Genomic DNA, 18,082 nt, shown 5'->3' on the forward strand with positions numbered 1-18,082 from the left:
ATTGACGTTGTTGTCTCCATTTATATTTATTTTTTTCTTCTTTTCTTTTCTTTATGTGCTCTGCCATGTTTTTTTTTTTATCTCAAGACCATGGCTTTTTTGTGGTGCTTATCTTTATTGTTAGAGTGCTCACTGGATATTTTATTTGACACTTCTTTTTGTACTGTTGGGGTGTTTCACCTTCTTTTTCCCCACTGTCTCTCAAATCGATGATGAGAGCCTCTAGAAGGACTCTGCCCATTTTTGGCGTATTTGATTTTTCCCCAGTTTATTACTTTTCTCTTCTTCAAACAAAACCACATGACTTGAATTATCTAGTCCTGCCTCCCAGTTAGAGGGAGAAATAAGGGAGGTACCAAGACCAAACAGGTGCAAGACTACTAAGTAGTAAGCTAGGTACAGAGGGGACCACATATTCTAGCAGCCCCGGGAGTGAGGGAGGAGAATATGGGAGGTAGGACAGGAACGGAGGTGTAGGGAGGACAAATCGGTGATAGGAATCCCCCTGATTTTTATGTAATTATGTACCTAAAATATTATTGTCAACAATATGTAAGCCACTATGATCAAAATAAAAATTATATTAAAATAATATCCAGCAATATAACAGGAACTGTTCCAACCACAACTAGTTTTATGGTCCAAAATGTGAGTGTATAGCTTTTGGAGAAACCTAGTCTAAACTCTAAAGGGTGAAAAAAGTCTCTTTGTTGTTTTCATTTTTAACCAGTTTCTATCCACTCTGGAGAGTATCTATCTATCTATCTATCTATCTATCTATCTATCTATCTATCTATCTATCTATCTATCTATCTATCTATCTATCTATCTATCATCTATCTATCTACCTGGCAGAAAATCATTTATGTTAAGCCAATGAAAGGAGAGTGGTGTTAAGGACTGGAAATGAGTACCACATGAAAAGCTGGAAGTGTTGATTGCTTCAAGTTTTTTGTTTGTTTGATTTTGGGCTTTACCCAGCGGACACTCAGAGGTTACTCCTGGCTCTGCTCTCAGAAATCACTCCTGGCAGGCTCCGGGGACCACATGGGATGCTGGGGATCGAACCTGGATCTGTCCCAGGTTGGCTTCATGCAAGACAAATAGCCTAGTGTTGTGCAATCACTCCGGCCCCTGCCTTTTTTTTTTTAAATATATGAAATATTTATTTAAGCACCATGATTACAAGCATTGCAGTTGGATTTCAGTCGTAAACAGAATACCCCCCCCCTTTACCAGTGCAACATTCCCACCACCAATGCCTCCCCTTCCCCTACCCCTTCCTGTATTCGAGACAGGCATTCTACTTCTCCCATTCTTTAATATTGTCATGCTAGTCGTTAGTGTAGTTATTTTCCTTACAGCATTCACCACTCTTTGTGGTGAGCTTCAAATTGTGAGTTAGATCTTCTGGCCCTTCTAGCCATTAACTCTATTGTCTCTGGGCTTTATTACAATAATGTCTTTAATTTTTCTTTAAAATCCACAGATGAGTAAGACTATTCTGTGACTATCTCTCTCCCTCTGACTTATTTCACTCAGCATAATAGATTCCATGTACATCCACTTATATAAGGAAAATGTCATAACTTCATCTCTCCTGATGGCTGCATAATATTCCATTGTGTATATGTACCATAGTTTCTTTGGCCATTCCTCTGTTGAGGGGCATCTTGGTTGTTTCCAGAGTCTGGCTACTGTGAATAATGCTGCAATGAATATAGGTATGAGAAAGGGATTTTTGAATTGTAGTTTTGTGTTCCTAGTGATATAGCTGGATCATATTGGAGCTCAATTTCCAGTTTTTTGAGGAATCCCCATATTGTTTTCCATAAGGGCTGGGCTAGATGGCATTCCCACCAGCAGTGAATAAGAGTTCCTTTCTCTCCACATCCCCGCCAGCACATATTGTTCTTGTTTTTTGTGATGTGTGCCAGTCTTGGTGTGAGATGGTACCTCATTGTCTTGATTTGCATCTCCCAGATGATTAGTGATGTGGAGCACTGTTTCTTGTGTCTTTTGGCCATTTGTATTTCTTCTTTGAAAAAGTGTCTGTTCATTTCTTCTCCCCATTTTTTGATGGGGCTATAATTTTTTGTTTGTTTGTTTTTGGGTCACACCTGGCAGCACTCAGGGGTTACTCCTAGCTCTATTCTCAGAAATCACCCCTGGCAGGCACAGGGGACCATATGGGATGCTGGGATTCAAACCACCATCCTTCTGCATGAAAGGCAAATGTCTTACCTCCATATTATCTCTCTGGCCCCTATAATATTTTTCTTATTAAGTTCTGTCAGTACCTTGTATATTTTCAATATTAGCCCATTGTCTGATGAGTATTGGGTGAATAGTTTCTCCTATTCTGTGAGTGGCTTTTGCATCTTAGGCACTATTTCCTTTGAGATGGAGAAGCTTCTCAGCTTAATTAATGTGTTTTGTTTTTAATTTTATTTACAGGTTTTGGGACCATACCAGTGATGTTCAGGCATAATTTCCCAATGGAATTTGCATTTATATAGAGGCTCTAGAGCTCTGAATTTGATCCCTGGAACCTCATGGACCCCAAAGTAATACCTGGAGTGATCCCTGAACTGGGTGCCTGATGGGGTCTCAGAATTTAAAAAGTATTGAATTCAACTGTGTGCTAGACATTTTATGAAACATTTTATTCATGAGCTTAAGTTTATTCTAGCAACAATCATGTAAACAAGATAAAATTGTTACAGACACCAGAACCTTAGAGAGACAAAGGAACTCATCTAAATTCCTAGGGTTGGTAGTAATGGTGGTAAGAACCCATCGTTAACCCACTTTGTTATTCCATAAAGTACATCAATTGTGAGTCCATAAACCAGATCAAAGCTCCATGTGTGTTTGGGGGAATCTAAGACACTAAAAAACTAACTGTTCTCATCTACAGTATTTTTTTGTTTTTGTTTTTGGGCCACACCCGGTGATGCTCAGGGGTTACTCCTGGCTATGTACTTAGAAAACACTCCTGGCTTGGAGGACCATATAAGACTCTGGGGATCGAACCCAGGTCTGTCCTGGGTCAGCCGCATGCAAGGCAAACACCCTACTGCTGTACTATCACTCCAGCCCCATGTCCATTATTTTTAAGTGGAGAAATTTGATTTTTATCTCTGCATTTTCCACAGCTTTTTTAGAACCCCTAGAAAAGCACGACTCTAACTGCTGGTTTGCTTTAGGATTTGCCGCAGTCTCCATTGCCCCAGTTTACATCTTTCTTATTTGTGTCACCAGCTTAACTTCTGAGTATGTTTGTCTTTAGGAGCCTCCTCTTTCACAGTCAGAAGATATGCAGTGGTGTGTGTGTGTGTGTGTGTGTGTGTGTGTGTGTGTGTGTGTGTGTGTGTGTGTGTGTAGGTGGTGTGAGGGAGAGAGAAAGGGAGGGAGAGAGAGAGGGAGGGGGAGAGAGAGAAAGAAAGCACAACTGATTAGATTCTGCAGTGGTACCTGGCCTCCATCAGCAGCTTCTCTCTTTTTCTGTGACTTAGAGGAAAGGCCTAGGAGTGATAGGAGACTTAAAGTGGTTAATACAAACAGAATACCAAAAGATCATAGACTGCTAATGCTATAGATTGCGATTTGCTATTTATTTTTAAAAACTAGTATCTATTGAGATTAAAATGTGAATCAACTGATACATTTGTTTTTTTTTTTTCCTGTTTTTGTGTTGTTGTTGTTTTGGAGGCCACACCTGGCAGTGTTCAAAGGTTACTTCCTGCCCTGCACTCAGGGGTCTCTCCTGCCAGTGTTCAGGGGACCATATAGGATATTGGGGACTGAACCCTTTTCAGTCACATGCAAAGCAAACACCCTACCTACCGCACTATCTCTCAAGCCCACATGTTTTTGTCCAGATTTCACTGTTTCTGCTTCTCCTGCAGATTCCTGTGTCGTCAGTGAGCACCCAAAAATACAGATCAAGAACTCGAGTTTCTGCATGACTGCCTATCCCAACTTGACAATGGTCAACATCACCAGCCAGGCCAATAAGACGTTTGTCAGTGGGAGTGAAGAGTATTTCAAGTAAGATGGGCCTTTTTAACTTCCTGAGGAAAAAATTCCAGTGAATGAATGAAAAGCCAGCAGCAGCCTAGCGGATCAAGCAGCCTCCCTATTTGAGTGATCAGGGTGACCCTCCACTCTCTTCATCCGGAAAGTCCAACTCCTTGAGAACAGATAGTATAGCCTCATAGGCGTGGGGCAGAGGATGCTAGTGATAAGGGATTTGCTGCCACACTTTACTGTGCTGAGACAAAAAACACTGCAAAACTTTTCTTGAGGCTATCAAAGTGGACCTCCCTTTACTTAATTTAATTAGTTTTTAGTTGTTGTTTTCCCTTTGTTTTTTGAAAGGGAAGAAAGGTAAAATGAAGGAAAACAGGGCCAGAGAGATAGTATAGCATGTAAGGTCCTAACAAGGCTCAGGAGAACCTCTGTAGAGTTGAGATTGAACTTGGGTTGGCGGGGATGCAAGACAAATGCCTTACCTGCTGTGTTATTACTCTGGACCCTGGTGTTTTTTGTTTGTTTCTATGTTTCGGGCCATACCTGGCTGAGCTCAGGAATCACTCCTTGGATTGTGATTCACAACTGGAACCACTTACCTCCTGAGCTCATCTTTCTCAGTGAGTGAAAGATACTCAGTCCCCATGAAGTGGCCAAACCTGCTCTGAGCAGCTGGTCTTGTTTGAGCAAACTGATTCATCCAGGAACAGAACTGTCACCTTTGTGTCTCTCAGTAGGTTAGAACATTCTGGGCCTTTATGTCTAGTATTGGAGCATCTGGATTCTGGCTGACCATTTGCTCCGGTCAAAGAAAAATATCAGTTTGTAAACACAACACTTGGCTCCAGGATGTGAAGCAGTGTTGATGCAACTGTTCAAGCAGGAGCAGAACTCACTGTCCTGACCACTGCTTCTGTTGCTTCTGTCCATGTTCTGGCTGCCTGCCAGGGACACCTGTCATGGCCTCAGACAAGTCATGACTCCTTCCATATGTACACAGACTGCTAGCACTCCTTTTCTAAGTGCAGCTGGTAGCTGTCTTTGCTTTTTTCTATTTTCTATTTTTTTCATTAAAGATAATTTCTTTATTTAAGCACAATGTTTACAAACATGTTCATAATAGGATTTAAGCCATAAAATGCATACCCCTCTTCATCACAGCAACTTTCCCATGGTGGCTGTCTTTGGCTACACCCCTTGGCCAAGACCCAACTAGACCTACACAATATTTTATTTTATTTTCCCTGAAAGTTATTTTATTTCCCTTGAGTGTTATTTTGTTTTATTAATAATTTTTCCTCTGCATGTTATTTTTACCAGCCTCTGCCTTGGGACCCACCTGAGCAATTTAAACCAACTTGCAGAGGGGATGAAAAGATAGAACAGGCAGTAGGGTATTTGCCTTGAATGTAACTGATTCTGTTTCTATCTTTGGCACCACATAGAGACACTTCCCCCACAAGCACTTTCAAGACTCTTGAGCACAGAGCCAGGAGTAAGTCTTGAACACTTCCAGTTGTGCCTACCAAACCAAACCAAAAACGAAACCCAATTAAGTTCCAGAGAAGAATTTTGAGCAATTCAGCATGACTTCTTTGGATAAAAATGGACTCACATCCAAATACTGTTGGAATATGTTCCAATAGATGAATAGAATATATAGAATCATTCTTAACTTTTTTTTTTTAGCAAAGCAAGGTAATTTTTATTGAAACTTATTTAGATAATATGAATGGAGAGAAAGGGAGAAATGTATGTTAAAGTGAGAATACAAGACTCCTCCAGAATGGAATTCAGCTAGAGACAAACAAGCGAGATATGTGTTCAAGGAAGAACATGGGCTTGAAGAGCAAGTTCATCCCTGACCTTTTAGAATTAGTGGTATTGATTATGGGGGGGGGCAGGAGCATGGGCATTTATATAATGCCCCTACCATGGCTCTTGTCTCACCAAAAGTAAACATTCCATGAAGAAAATGAGATTTTTTTTTTTACAGCCAGCATTTATTTAAAGAGTAGACAAGGCAAGGCAAATGAGTATCCAACTGGAAATAGTGTTTGTTTAAGTAAAGGGGGGAATGATTTTAGTTTGCTTATGGTTGTGAATCAAATAGGGTTGGCTGCATGCTAGGTGAGCTCCTAATCCTATAGCACCTCTTCTACCTGAGAAAATGAAAATATCAAAGACACTTTAGCAAGAACAAAAGTAGGAGTTTATAGGGGAACACCAGACCCCTCTTTGCTTTTGCCTCTTTTTGTGGTTCTAGTATTCCTAACTTTCCTATTCTCTCTCATTCTTCTCTCCAAATACTGTGGGGTGTGTATATGTGTTTATGTGTGTATGGGGGGGTGTCCTGATTATATTTGACCTGTTCATGGGTTGTCATGGTAATTTTAAATTGTCATTACTATATGGGCATGATTTTGATATGTAAAGTAGTACAGTCAGCTCTGAGTTCTCTCTGTGATCACTTAGGGCTGACCTAGGCTGGCTCCCTAGATTGTAATCAAGGAGGAGGTCTTACAGGAGATCATAAAACCCTCATGGCATTTTACTGCTATACTTTAAAGGCTTGTTGTGCTGAGCTGTGCTGAGAGCATCTCTTTGCACTGCTGTGCCCTCTTCATGTTCTCGGCTCACCCTTGCCACTTGCAATCTGTCTCCCAAACAATAGGCTCTTCTTTGAACTGCATCATTCTAGGTTATGCCTGTTGCAGGGGCTCTTCAAGGATCCCCAGGTTTAATCCAAGAAAATATTCTCCTGGGGCAGCTCAGTTGATGGTGTTCAGAGTGTGGGGGGTGAGGAGGTGTGCCTGAATTCAACTCTCTAAATCCTTCCCTGATTTGATTAGCTCCCCAGATGGAGTTGGAATGTGGGAAACTTCTATCCCAAGACAATCATCTCCTTCTTCTCTCTCCCTCTATTAGGTACTTTGTGCTAAAGATTTCTGCAGGAATTGAGTATCCAGGGGAGATCCGGTGGCCTCTAGCTTTCTGCCTCTTCCTTGCTTGGGTGATTGTGTATGCATCCCTGGCAAAGGGAATCAAGTCCTCGGGAAAAGTAAGTGCTTGTACTTATAAATGAGAACATCCTGGGAAAGTGGGTTGTGACTGAGCAGTGCGGAGAGCTTGGGACCTGGTTCTGATGGCAGTGCTGAGCTGTTCTGCAGCTTCTGAAGTGAGACTGTGTCCCTGCACAAGGGCAAGAGCAGTGTGTGCTGAGCTCTTGAGACAGACAAGGAGTTGGGATGTACTAGGAATGTTCCTTTCCTCCTTATAAAGTGAGAGCCCCCTGCTAAGGACTTAGTAACTAACCTGTCATGTAGTTTACACATCACTTTTTGGTTTAGCTAATAGATCAGTCATGACCACTGCCAAGAAAGTCAGAGGATCACTTCTGGGTCACCACAGTCTCATTACCCTTCTCCATCCACACTCATAATCAACACTTAGCTTACTTGAACCCCCCCCCCCATATCCCACACTGAAGGGTGCTGGTGCTGCCCATGGGATTTTGTTGGGGACATATATGGCCACTAATGCTGAGCCATCACAGGAAGTGTAGGGTTCCAGAGTAAAAGGAGGAGACCACACAACTGGAATAAAGTTTTTAACACTTTAATCTGTCTGCCAACAAGATTCCCTAGCCTGGCCAGCCAAGGGCCATCCCCTAAAGGAGATGAGCCCCACCCAAGGTCATGATGAGGATTATATAGGAAAGGGATATAGGGAGGTTCCAGCTTTCTGATGATCCTTAGAACAATTGGCTCTTGTCTAGGGGTATCTTCCTACTACTTCCTTGTCCTTCCCAGATAGGCTACCTGGTACAGCTAGATAGACTGAGGAGGGATCTATGGAAATAGGCTCACAACATGTGGTCCTTACAAAATGGTGTTTCTCCCTGCTCAGAACCTAAAGAAGAAGCCTGCCATGGGGCTTTAACAAAATGGCGTCCCTCCTTATTCAGAATTCAGGACCCAGCAGAAGGTGCCAGAACCTCAACAAGGAATGCCCTGAATCATGTGCTCCTCGTCTTTCCAGGGGCTTTGGAGGAACACCTTTGTTCTCTTTTCATAGATGGAGAAGCTGGGATTGGGCTAGCTAGATTGCCTGATGTGACATAGGGATCAGGGCTCCTTTCTGTACCTATTTAAAGCCTGGCCCCCTTTTGTAGCAGAGTACATTCTCCCTAGAGGGAATGTCAGGATGGCTGAGAAAGGCAGAACTGAGGACTTTGGTATGAGTGGGGGACTCCCCTTCTCTCTTTCAGCCACCTCTATTTCTTTCCAGCTGTGTTAATCCCCACAGGCCTCTACATCTTCGAAGTCTATGCTTCTGAATAGTCTGCTGTCTTGCAGGATCTCTCTCTCTCTCTCTCTCTCTCTCTCTCTCTCTCTCTCTCTCTCTCTCTCTCTCTCTCTCTCTCTCTCCTTCCTTTCCCATTGGGGGCTGCATTTCTTGGGCTCTGTGGGATGGGAGTATTCAGCTAACCTGAGTAGGGAGGTAAACTTCCCCCTTTATATTTAACTCCTTTCTCTTATTTCACTGAGAAAATTCCAGTGGAGAGAGATCAATGAGTTACAAACAAACAAACAAAAAATACTGCCAGAAATAATGAGTCACTAGTCAGCCTCCTAACCAGGGCCAGCCAACAGAACCTGGCAGCATTGTGAAGAAGCTGCACAGAGCAGAGCTCCTTTGTGATGGAAATTCCTCAATGGCCTCATTTCTGGCAAAGGCCTCCTACAGGGGCAATGCCAGCTCAGTTCTACTTCTCCAGGCCCTAGGAGATCAGAATTGCTGAGGATGGTGCTTCCTGTGAGTCCCAGTGTCTCTTTTAGCAGCTAGAATGGCAAGGCTTGGAAGGTCCACTGCAGCTGTCTGCTTGCAGTTCTGCTGAGAGCACCAGACTGGCTTCCTGCACCTCAAATTTGAATTTGAGGTACCTCCATGCCTCAAGGGTTCAGGCAGGCAAGATAACTAATCATTACTCTTACCAAGTGTGACTCATTACTGTTTCATTCCTCTCACAGCGCTCCCAGAAACAGGTATATTTTGAAGTCTCCTCCACATACAAGGGAACAAATTGTGCAGTTTTTTTGTTTTTTGTTTTTTGTTTTTTGGGTCACACCCGGCAGTGCTCAGGAGTTATTCCTGGCTCCATGCTCAGAAATTGCTCCTGGCAGGCACGCGGGACCATATGGGACGCCGGGATTCGAACTGATGACCTTCTGCATGAAAGGCAAATGCCTTACCTCCATACTATCTCTCCAGCCCCAAATTGTGCAGTTTTAAAACATATATCTGACTCATATTTGAGAGGTAGCCCCAGGATTTATTAACCAAACTAAGGAGCTGGAGGGGGAAATGATGGCATTGTCTACTCACCACTGGGCACCTGAAAGGGACCTAGGTGAGACAAGCAAAGGCACAAGGTGTGACATTTAAGTTGGCCCTGACTCTCAGGCCTGCAGTGGAAGCTGCTGGCCTCTGAGAGTGGCTGCTGCCTTAAACTTTATGCCTGGCCTCACCTGTGTCCTGGTCTCTGCCTTTCACAGAAAGAATAAAGTCCTTGAGTTACAAAAATTTGGGAAAGCCTGATTGAGATTGATGCTTTACCTACTGATATGCTTGCCATGACCTCAGTTTTTTCTTTTTTTTCTGAAAAATGTACTAGTAGCTGACCCTTCACAGACCCTCTTTGCCCCTAAAATGATCAAGTCCAAATGACTGTTGTCAATAGTCAAGCAGGGTCTCTCCCTGCTCTTTCTCTCACCTCTTCTCTCTGCATCCTCTCTTGCTCCCTCCTAATGCTGAGGCATTGTATGAGTGGTAGAAGTGGACATGCCATACCGGTTAGGGCCAGGCTAGGCCTTGGAGTATCTGTTCAAATCAGCCACATCCAATAGCTTGTGTGTGTAATGAGAAGGACCTTCCTCTGCTGGTTTTATTTTGGATAAGGACATCACTTCAGTGCAGTCTAAGGGGAAGGGGAGAGGGAGTGTGCGAGGACAGTGGGTCAGGTGGGGGCTGTTGGCAGCCCTAGAAAGAGAGATGGGAGACTTTGCACTGCTGGGAGGAAGTAGCCAGGTCAGAGGTAGGAGCTGCCTAGAGACAAGGAGACCCTGACTAGCCTGGCTTCAGACAGAGGGAGCTTGACCTAGATGATTAATGGGTTTCAACTCATTTTAACATCTAACCTACCTTTTTGCTGAAAAAATCCAAAATGCTCTCTTTGACTTCCATGTGAAATCTATCCAGAAGTTCTGTGATTCTCCCTACACATTTTCTCCTCCCCCCCACCCCCCATCCAGTAATACAGACCACCCCTTGCCTGCCAGGATTGCAAGCCCAGGTATCTGTGTCTACCTTAGTGCCCCCTATAGGAGACTTGCAACATGGCAACTGGCTAATAAAAATCTCACATCCAGGAGCTGCTTTCTGTTTGCTGCAAGGCACTGGCCTCAGGCAGCAGTTGAAAACCACAATTGCTAGACCCTGCTGATCCTCTGCTCCAGCCCTCTGCAGATGTACCCGTGTCCCACACAGGCTTAACTTTCTACTACCCTCCTAGTGCACTGGCATCCTGTCACTAGATCATGCTTTTCTCAATATATTTGTTCTGCAGTAGGCCACAGATAAACGGCTTTGATCACACTGGTATCTGTCTCCTGAATTAGAATGTGAGATATTTGAGGGGTTTTGTTACTTCCTGATATATCCCAAATGCTTTATGAAGACTTAGAATGTAGGGTGAACTTTCCCTCATATTCTCCCCAGTACTTTCTTAGATGAATGTGCACCTCACCCCAAGTCTCAGTTTGTTTAAACTTCAGAAGAGTCAGAAGTGTCCTCACTGCCAGGCAGGTCTTCTTGCAGTCTCTGGATCCTGGGTGCCATTGTGTGTTGGGGTCTCTATATACCTTGGGGCCTGGGGTTCTTGGTGCCCCAGGAAGCAGGGTTGCAAGTCGTGGTGGGGCAGCTCTGCACCCACAGAGCTCATTCCTGTGCTCCCACTTACCTGGTGTACTCTGTACACCAAGCCCACTTTAAGGAGCAGAGTTTAGAAGGTGGGGATTGCAGAGTCAGGTGACTCTTTCCAAGTGCCCCCCCCCCTTTTTTTTTTTTACTTTTAAAAAATATTTTATTTTATTAAAACTATTGTGATTTACAAAGACTTTCATAGTTGAATTTCAGATGTACAGTGAGTCAGGGCCATTCCCACCACCAGTGTTGACCAGCTCCACTAATGAACTCAGAGTATATCCTATATCACCATTCTTTGCCACCTGGCATGCCAGTATAACAGGCCCATTTAAATTTAGATTATTAAAGTTTAGGTCTCTTGATTCTATTGTCATTGACTTGGGCTTGGATATTTAGTTCTATCCTTATTTTTTTTTTTTTTTTTGCACCAATGCAACTGAGACCAGTTGGCTCTTGACCCCCAAGCTTTTTTTTTCTTCTTAGTTTTATAGAAAAATGCAGAAATATGTGGTAAAACAAAATAATCCATGTTCCAAGGTTTTATGAAAAAGGTAGGAGCCCTTTTTAAAAGATAAGAAATGGGCCCGGAGAGATAGCACAGCGGCGTTTGCCTTGCAAAACAGCCTATCCAGGACCAAAGGTGGTTGATTCGAATCCTGGTGTCCCATATGGTCCCCCGTGCCTGCCAGGAGCTATTTCTGAGCAGACAGCCAGGAGTCACCCCTGAGCACCGCCGGGTATGGCCCAAAAAACCAAAAAAAAAAAAAGATAAGAAATTAAAAAAGAGAAAAACCAAAAGAAAGGGAGTCTATGGTATATATATATATATATGTGTGTGTGTGTGTGTGTATATATATACATATATATATACATATATGGTATATGTGTGGTAGGTTTCATCCTGATATAAGACCAACTAGAGGCTTTGGGCATACTAAGTTGTCTAACCTCAAAGTCTTTCTTTGTAGTCCCAGTAAAATTTCTTCTCAATCACTGTTGTCGCAGTCAGGGTTTTTGTTTTTGTTGTTGTTTTGTTTTGTTTTGGGGCCACACCCACTGATGCTCAGGGGTTACTCTTGGCTATGTGTTCAGAAATCGCTCCTGGCTTGGGGGACCATATGGGATGCTGAGCGGTCAAACCATGGTCTATCCTAGGTTAGTGTGTATGAGGCAAATGCCCTACCACTTGCACCACTGCTCTGGCCCCAGCAGTCAGGTTTCTATAGTTAGAGATCCTGGTTTTTGTACAAATACTATGTCAAAGTAAGGGTATCACAGTGACTTTTAGTTTTATCACACCGTTAGGTGGCAATGCAGGGAACCCTGCCCTAAAAGTAAGTTGTTGCTGTTTCCAAGTCATCAGGATGTCATATGAACCCACTCTGGACCAAGTCAGTACTGGTGCAGAAAACTGTGCTGGTCCTATAAATGAGATCCAAGGTTAATGCATTGGATCCATTGTCCAATTATTTGAAGCCTAAGCCAATTTACTATGACAAATGTTCAGTCTGAAAGGCCCCACTGCAGTATAAAATTTATGAGTTCCTATCTATTAGATAAGAACTTGTTTCCATACATAAAATTTCCCGATTTTAATGTGCCCATGCAAAAAGGAACAATGCCACATGATATACTACTGGTGCACATCAAGGTTAAAAATAACAAATTAAACAATCACTAGCACCTGGTTCTTTTTTTTTTTTCTTTTTTCTCTTTTTTTTCCTTATTCTTTTTTTTTTTGTTTGTTTTTGGGCCACACCCGTTTGATGCTCAGGAGTTACTCCTGGCTATGTGCTCAGAAATTGCCCCTGGCTTGGGGGGACCATATGGGACGCCGGGGATCGAACCGCAGTCCGTTTCTTGGCTAGCGCTTGCAAGGCAGACACCTTACCTCTAGCACCACCTTCCCGGCCCCTTTTTCCTTATTCTTAACCTCCACACAGGCTGGGTTGAGCACATGGAGGTGGAGGTGGAGGGGCTGGAGGATCAGGGATGACCCTTCCCCTTCCTTAAACTACTACCTCCAGACTCACCCACTGAAGTCATATTAAGGAGGATGAGAGAGTGCGAGAGAGGGGAGAGAGAGAGAGAGAGGAGGGGGAGGGAGAGAGAGAGGAGAGAGAGAGAGCAGCACCTCGTTCTAACATGAACTCAGACCCCAAGATCAACTTATCTGCTAGTATTTCCACTAAACAGATCCATAAAAGGGAATGGAGAAAACTACCTCTATATGGGAAAACAGACAATAATAATTTACTTATTAAGGAAATACATTTAAAGAAATATACAAAAGAAATATACATATCCCCTTTGAGTCTTTTGAACTTCTGGATGGTGGATGAATAAAATCTGGAGTACAGCTTCAACCTGCGATATGGTTTTGTGAAGTCTGAAAATGGCTCCCAGCAGTCACAGATTCAGAAATGTCCTTAAATTGGGGATTTCTCAAAAACCGAATGTGGCAGCAAGCAACAGTCCACAGTGAAGGGGAGTGGGAGAAAAGGGACCACTGAGAGTAAATCGACAGCAGCAGTTGTGGCACTTTCTTCTTGGGCTTAGGCAAGGCGGGGCTGGGAATCTGTCTTTTCACTTTGGGAGCTATTTGGCAGTTGGTTGGGGTGGGGAAATCCAAGGGCCTTTTAATGTTCATTGGGGTCTAAAAGCCTATAAACTGAATGGCAACTGTCTCACTGTTGGTGAATTTAGGGACTAGGACCAGGACCAGGTTTCAGGGCTTCATCTACAGTGCCCCTAGCCCATATCTTTTGACATGGCTAAGGATGTAGACATGGACCTCAGCAAGGGCAGATTGCATGCCACGGTGGCCCAGATCACATGCAGTTGGGATTGAAAACTGTATTCTCATCAGCTCCTCTCCCCTCTGCCAATCTCAACCTCAAGCCTTCCTTTTTCCTGAAGTTTGATTGACAGAGAAAGCATGAAGGAGCCTCCCTTGTAGTGAGGTCTATATGTGTCACTTCTTTCATCTTTCTCCATCCAGGTCTTTCCCTCTCCACTGGGATCCTTACTTAGGCATACACACTAGGCCTCTCACAATCATGCTACCTGTTCTACCAACCCTAGCCTCAACCTTAGGGAATTCTTAGGGTGACGGTCAGAGTGGGGCCCTCACACCCATGTATTACTCATGTCCTCCATTCCCTCACTTCACTAGGCCATTAGGCCTCAGTACACAGATCTTGGAGTGGACTCCCTTGTGTAAGACCATCCTGCCGTGGACGTCCTGTGTCTCAGCAATTCTCATGGGTCATAGCACTACACGATAGGAAAGCAGGAGCACGAGCGGCTGAATATGAAATATGAAATAAATGAAACCATATAGAGAATGTGGAGTCAACACGTTTCTGGGAGGAGTCCGACAAGTTTAATTTTTTGAGCAGGGGAATTTATAGGGGTAAAATTAGCCACAGGTGAATAATAATTGTAATCACAAAGTCTAGTACTACAATAACAATACCTAAGTTATGGATGTGACTAAAAATTCTAAGTTACAAGAGAGAAGGTCACACAACTCAAGGTAACTCCTTGCAAGCTTACTTTAAATGCAAAAATCAGGATTAGGAGGAAGTAAGAAATATCTAGAAATCTGGTCTTTCTAGGCTGGACTCTATTGTTTTAGAGGTTAAATGAAGGGAGGTACCAAATCCCCAGGAATGAGCTTCCCTATTTCTACAGGAGGGTCAAAATTTAAAATCTGTATTCTGGTTACGCCCTTGATTACCAGAAACTGCAGCTGCAAAGGACATATTTGAAAAGGAGAGAAAAATTGTTTTTGCTTTTAGGGCTGACTATATCCAGAAAAAGGGGTTCTCAAATGAACTTTGGTGCTGGAATTTCTGAGCCAAATTATTTGATAGAGGCTATTATTTTGCCTGATATATACAAAGGAGAGATAGTCAAATACTGGCTGAAAATGTAATGCCAGGTGTCTCTTTGGAAATTCCTCAACCACCCACGCAGGGGAAAAAAGCGTCCACAGCAGGCCTTTTGAGGAACCCCATGGGGGTTAAATTAGTTCTACCTACCAGGAAAATCTGAGGATACATCTGGTGGGCTGAGCCCACCCTAAAAGCTTAGGCATGTCCTGGCACCATCCATCCATTCCTTTTCCCTGTCTTCAGGGAGTCCCATGGGACTCCATGAGATACCTAGAACACGAGATACCTAGGCTATGAGTCCCTTCATCAGTGTCTGGCCCAGCACCCAGGATACCATGAACTGCTTGAACTCAATGGCACTGAATAACTAACTACCTGTCAGGAGGTGAAACAATGTATAGTCTGAGATTCACATAAAAATCACTGAATCTTCAGAAAGTTATTCTGAGGAAAGGTGCTCTTGTCTCTAGATTACAGATGCAGAAGCTTCAGAGTATGGAAGTGCTCTCTCAGGGTCTCATAACTGCTTGGAACTGAGGGCGAAGGACCCTTGAATCTAATTATGTGTTTTACTTTTATTACAGGTTAGTCACTTCCCAGGTCACTCCAATCAGTATACCTGTGTAGATCAGTATGGAGAGTTTAAGTTAAAGGAATTTGTCTTGAATGGTAGAGTCTGGGTCCTCAAGCACATAGTGGAGTGGAAGATAGGGTGGTGGTGATGCCTAACTTCCCTTCCTTTGTGGTTTTTTTAGGGAGGAGGACCCTCAGCAGGTTGGTGTGACATACCTGCTCAGTCCACAGTTCTGCCTGTGCCCACAGAGATTGAACCTGGGTTTCTCTAGCTCCTCTTTGGTTTCAATGTTTTTCTATGTCAGTGGGCATGGTGGGGGTTGGAGGATATGTCTCTGAAACCTTCATCAGCACGTATGAGGTATGGCATAAGAAAGGGGACCTGTCCCCACACTGAAGCTCTGTCTACAAATTATGAACTGTTTTTTTTTTGCAGGTGGTGTACTTCACAGCCACCTTCCCATATGTTGTGCTGGTCATCCTACTCATCAGAGGAGTCACGCTGCCTGGAGCTGGTGATGGGATCTGGTACTTCATCACACCAAAGTGGGAGAAGCTCACAGATGCCACGGTGGGCCCCTGCTTTTGTTCACACTTTTCAGGGTGGAGTCTGCTAGGGGAGGCTGCAGGCAGAAGAGGCAAAATCTCATCTTCACAAGCTCCCAGTGATCTTGGCATAGAATGCACCCAGGAAATTCTTTTATTGTTTTTTTTTTGGGGGGGAGCACCTCCATATGGTGCTCAGGAGGGCATGAGATACTAGGGAGATATGCATTCTGGACAGAGCTCTAGCTCTCTGCCTTGATTCTGGCCACTTAGGAAAGGTCTCCTGAGGAGAGGGCAACCGGGGATTTTCAGGTTTCTGGAATTGCTGTCCTACATCTGGGGCTGTAGATGTGGCCTGAATGAAGAATGAAATTCCCTTAATAGCTTTGGTCTCCTCACACTACTTCTTGATTACTAATTATAGTGTGCTGAAAATGGGCTTTAGCTGTTTGGAAAATAACAGCAATGAGACAAGGCACTGTGATGCTCCTTTAAAGGCTCAGACACAGTAAGCAAGGGGACACAGGCTCTCTACAAACATTTGCACTCTCTCTCTGCAGAGTCTGGGGAACATCCCTGACTCTGAACCCCTCTTCCAAAGCACTCCTCAGGAGGAGAGAATGTTTAGGAGGAAGTGGGCTTCCTCACCTTCTGAAGAGGCACACAGATGGGACTGAGTGACCTACCACCTCATGGAGAATGGACTGTGAGGTCAAAGTTGGTTTTCCACGCAGGCACTAAGATAGCTCATTGGTATGAGTTGAATGTGATAGGGTGAATATATAGTGTAAGAGGGGCTCATGCTCTTATTTTTGTTCCCACATCCTCCATGATTAGATTCTATATAGCTGCCAGTGCTTCAGCCATCAGATCAACATTCAGGTGCTCAAAAGAATAAGAAAAGGGCAGAGAAAAGTACTTTTTTCTCTTGAAAAAATTTTTTTTGGGGACCACACCTAGTGACTCTCAGGGGTTACTTCTGGCTATGCACTCAAAAATCGCTCCGGGCTTGGGGGACCATATGGGACACCAGGGGGTTCATCCTAGGTTACCGTGTGCAAGGCAAATGCCCTACTGCCTGTGCCGCCACTCTGGCTTCATTTTGAAAAATATTTTGGAGAAAGGGGTGTCTTCTCAGAAGTGCTCTGGGGCTACCTGGTAAGGATTTTGGGGTTGGCATTATGATACTGGGAAATCATACGCTGGGCCTTGCACATGCAAGCTCTGAGCTTTATCCAATTTTTTTGACCCCTTGTTGAGTCACCTTACTCACTCCCTGATTATTTATTTATTCAGTTATTAATGGAAATGATTTCGCTTTTCTGAGTCCAGAGAGATATTATATGAATGTAGATGCTTGTATGTTGTGGCTAACCTAGGTTCAAACCTTATAAGGTTTGAACTATAGTGCACCAAGTACAAGTGGTCCCCTTGCACCACATGATTTACTTCTAAGGTCCAAGTGCCATTGGGCGATTTCTCCCCTCCAAGTGTTTTATTTTATCTCCACCAATATATTTTGCAGTTGGAAATTACCTTTTCCCAAGCATATCCATCCATGGAAAGGACCTCTGCTCTGTGTTACAGGACTTAGGTATAACAGGAAATTCACCTGTGATCTGTGATGCTTCTCTCCTGTGGTTAGAATGGGGGTCATCTCTCTCAGGAAATAGAGTTCCTGTCCTACTTCCAGAGCTTGTGACTAATGTGTCTCATTTATGTGACTGCCACATCATCCTGTCCTGACCACCTTTCCCCTGGGGCAGGATATGACGCTGGAAACATCTTGTTTCTGGCCCTGGTTTCAGTCCCCTCCAGTGCTTGACCTTGAGCCTTCTCCCTGTTTGCTTTCCCAGGTGTGGAAAGACGCTGCCACTCAGATTTTCTTTTCTTTGTCTGCTGCCTGGGGAGGTCTGATTACTCTCTCTTCTTACAACAAGTTTCATAACAACTGCTACAGGTATGTGGAAGCATTTCAAGTCTACTGAGGGGAATGGGCCCAGGGTCTAAGGCAACAAAGTAGATTGAATTATCAGACAGCG

General features: G+C 43.7%; 1 protein-coding gene across 3 annotated transcripts in view; it reads left to right on the top strand.

Annotated features, from left to right (window-relative positions):
* The window catches only part of SLC6A5 (solute carrier family 6 member 5), a 63,775-nt gene that overhangs the window by 19,028 nt on the left and 26,665 nt on the right, over nt 1-18,082 (top strand). For all 3 annotated transcript variants that reach the window (XM_049781008.1, XM_049781010.1, XM_049781009.1), the window contains exons 6-9: nt 3,912-4,053; nt 6,964-7,096; nt 15,931-16,065; nt 17,897-18,000. In XM_049781008.1, coding sequence (XP_049636965.1) covers nt 3,912-4,053; nt 6,964-7,096; nt 15,931-16,065; nt 17,897-18,000 — 514 coding nt within the window. The remainder of the gene's footprint in view (nt 1-3,911; nt 4,054-6,963; nt 7,097-15,930; nt 16,066-17,896; nt 18,001-18,082) is intronic.

This window comes from Suncus etruscus, chromosome 9, assembly GCF_024139225.1.
Source record: "Suncus etruscus isolate mSunEtr1 chromosome 9, mSunEtr1.pri.cur, whole genome shotgun sequence".
NCBI lineage: Eukaryota > Metazoa > Chordata > Mammalia > Eulipotyphla > Soricidae > Suncus > Suncus etruscus.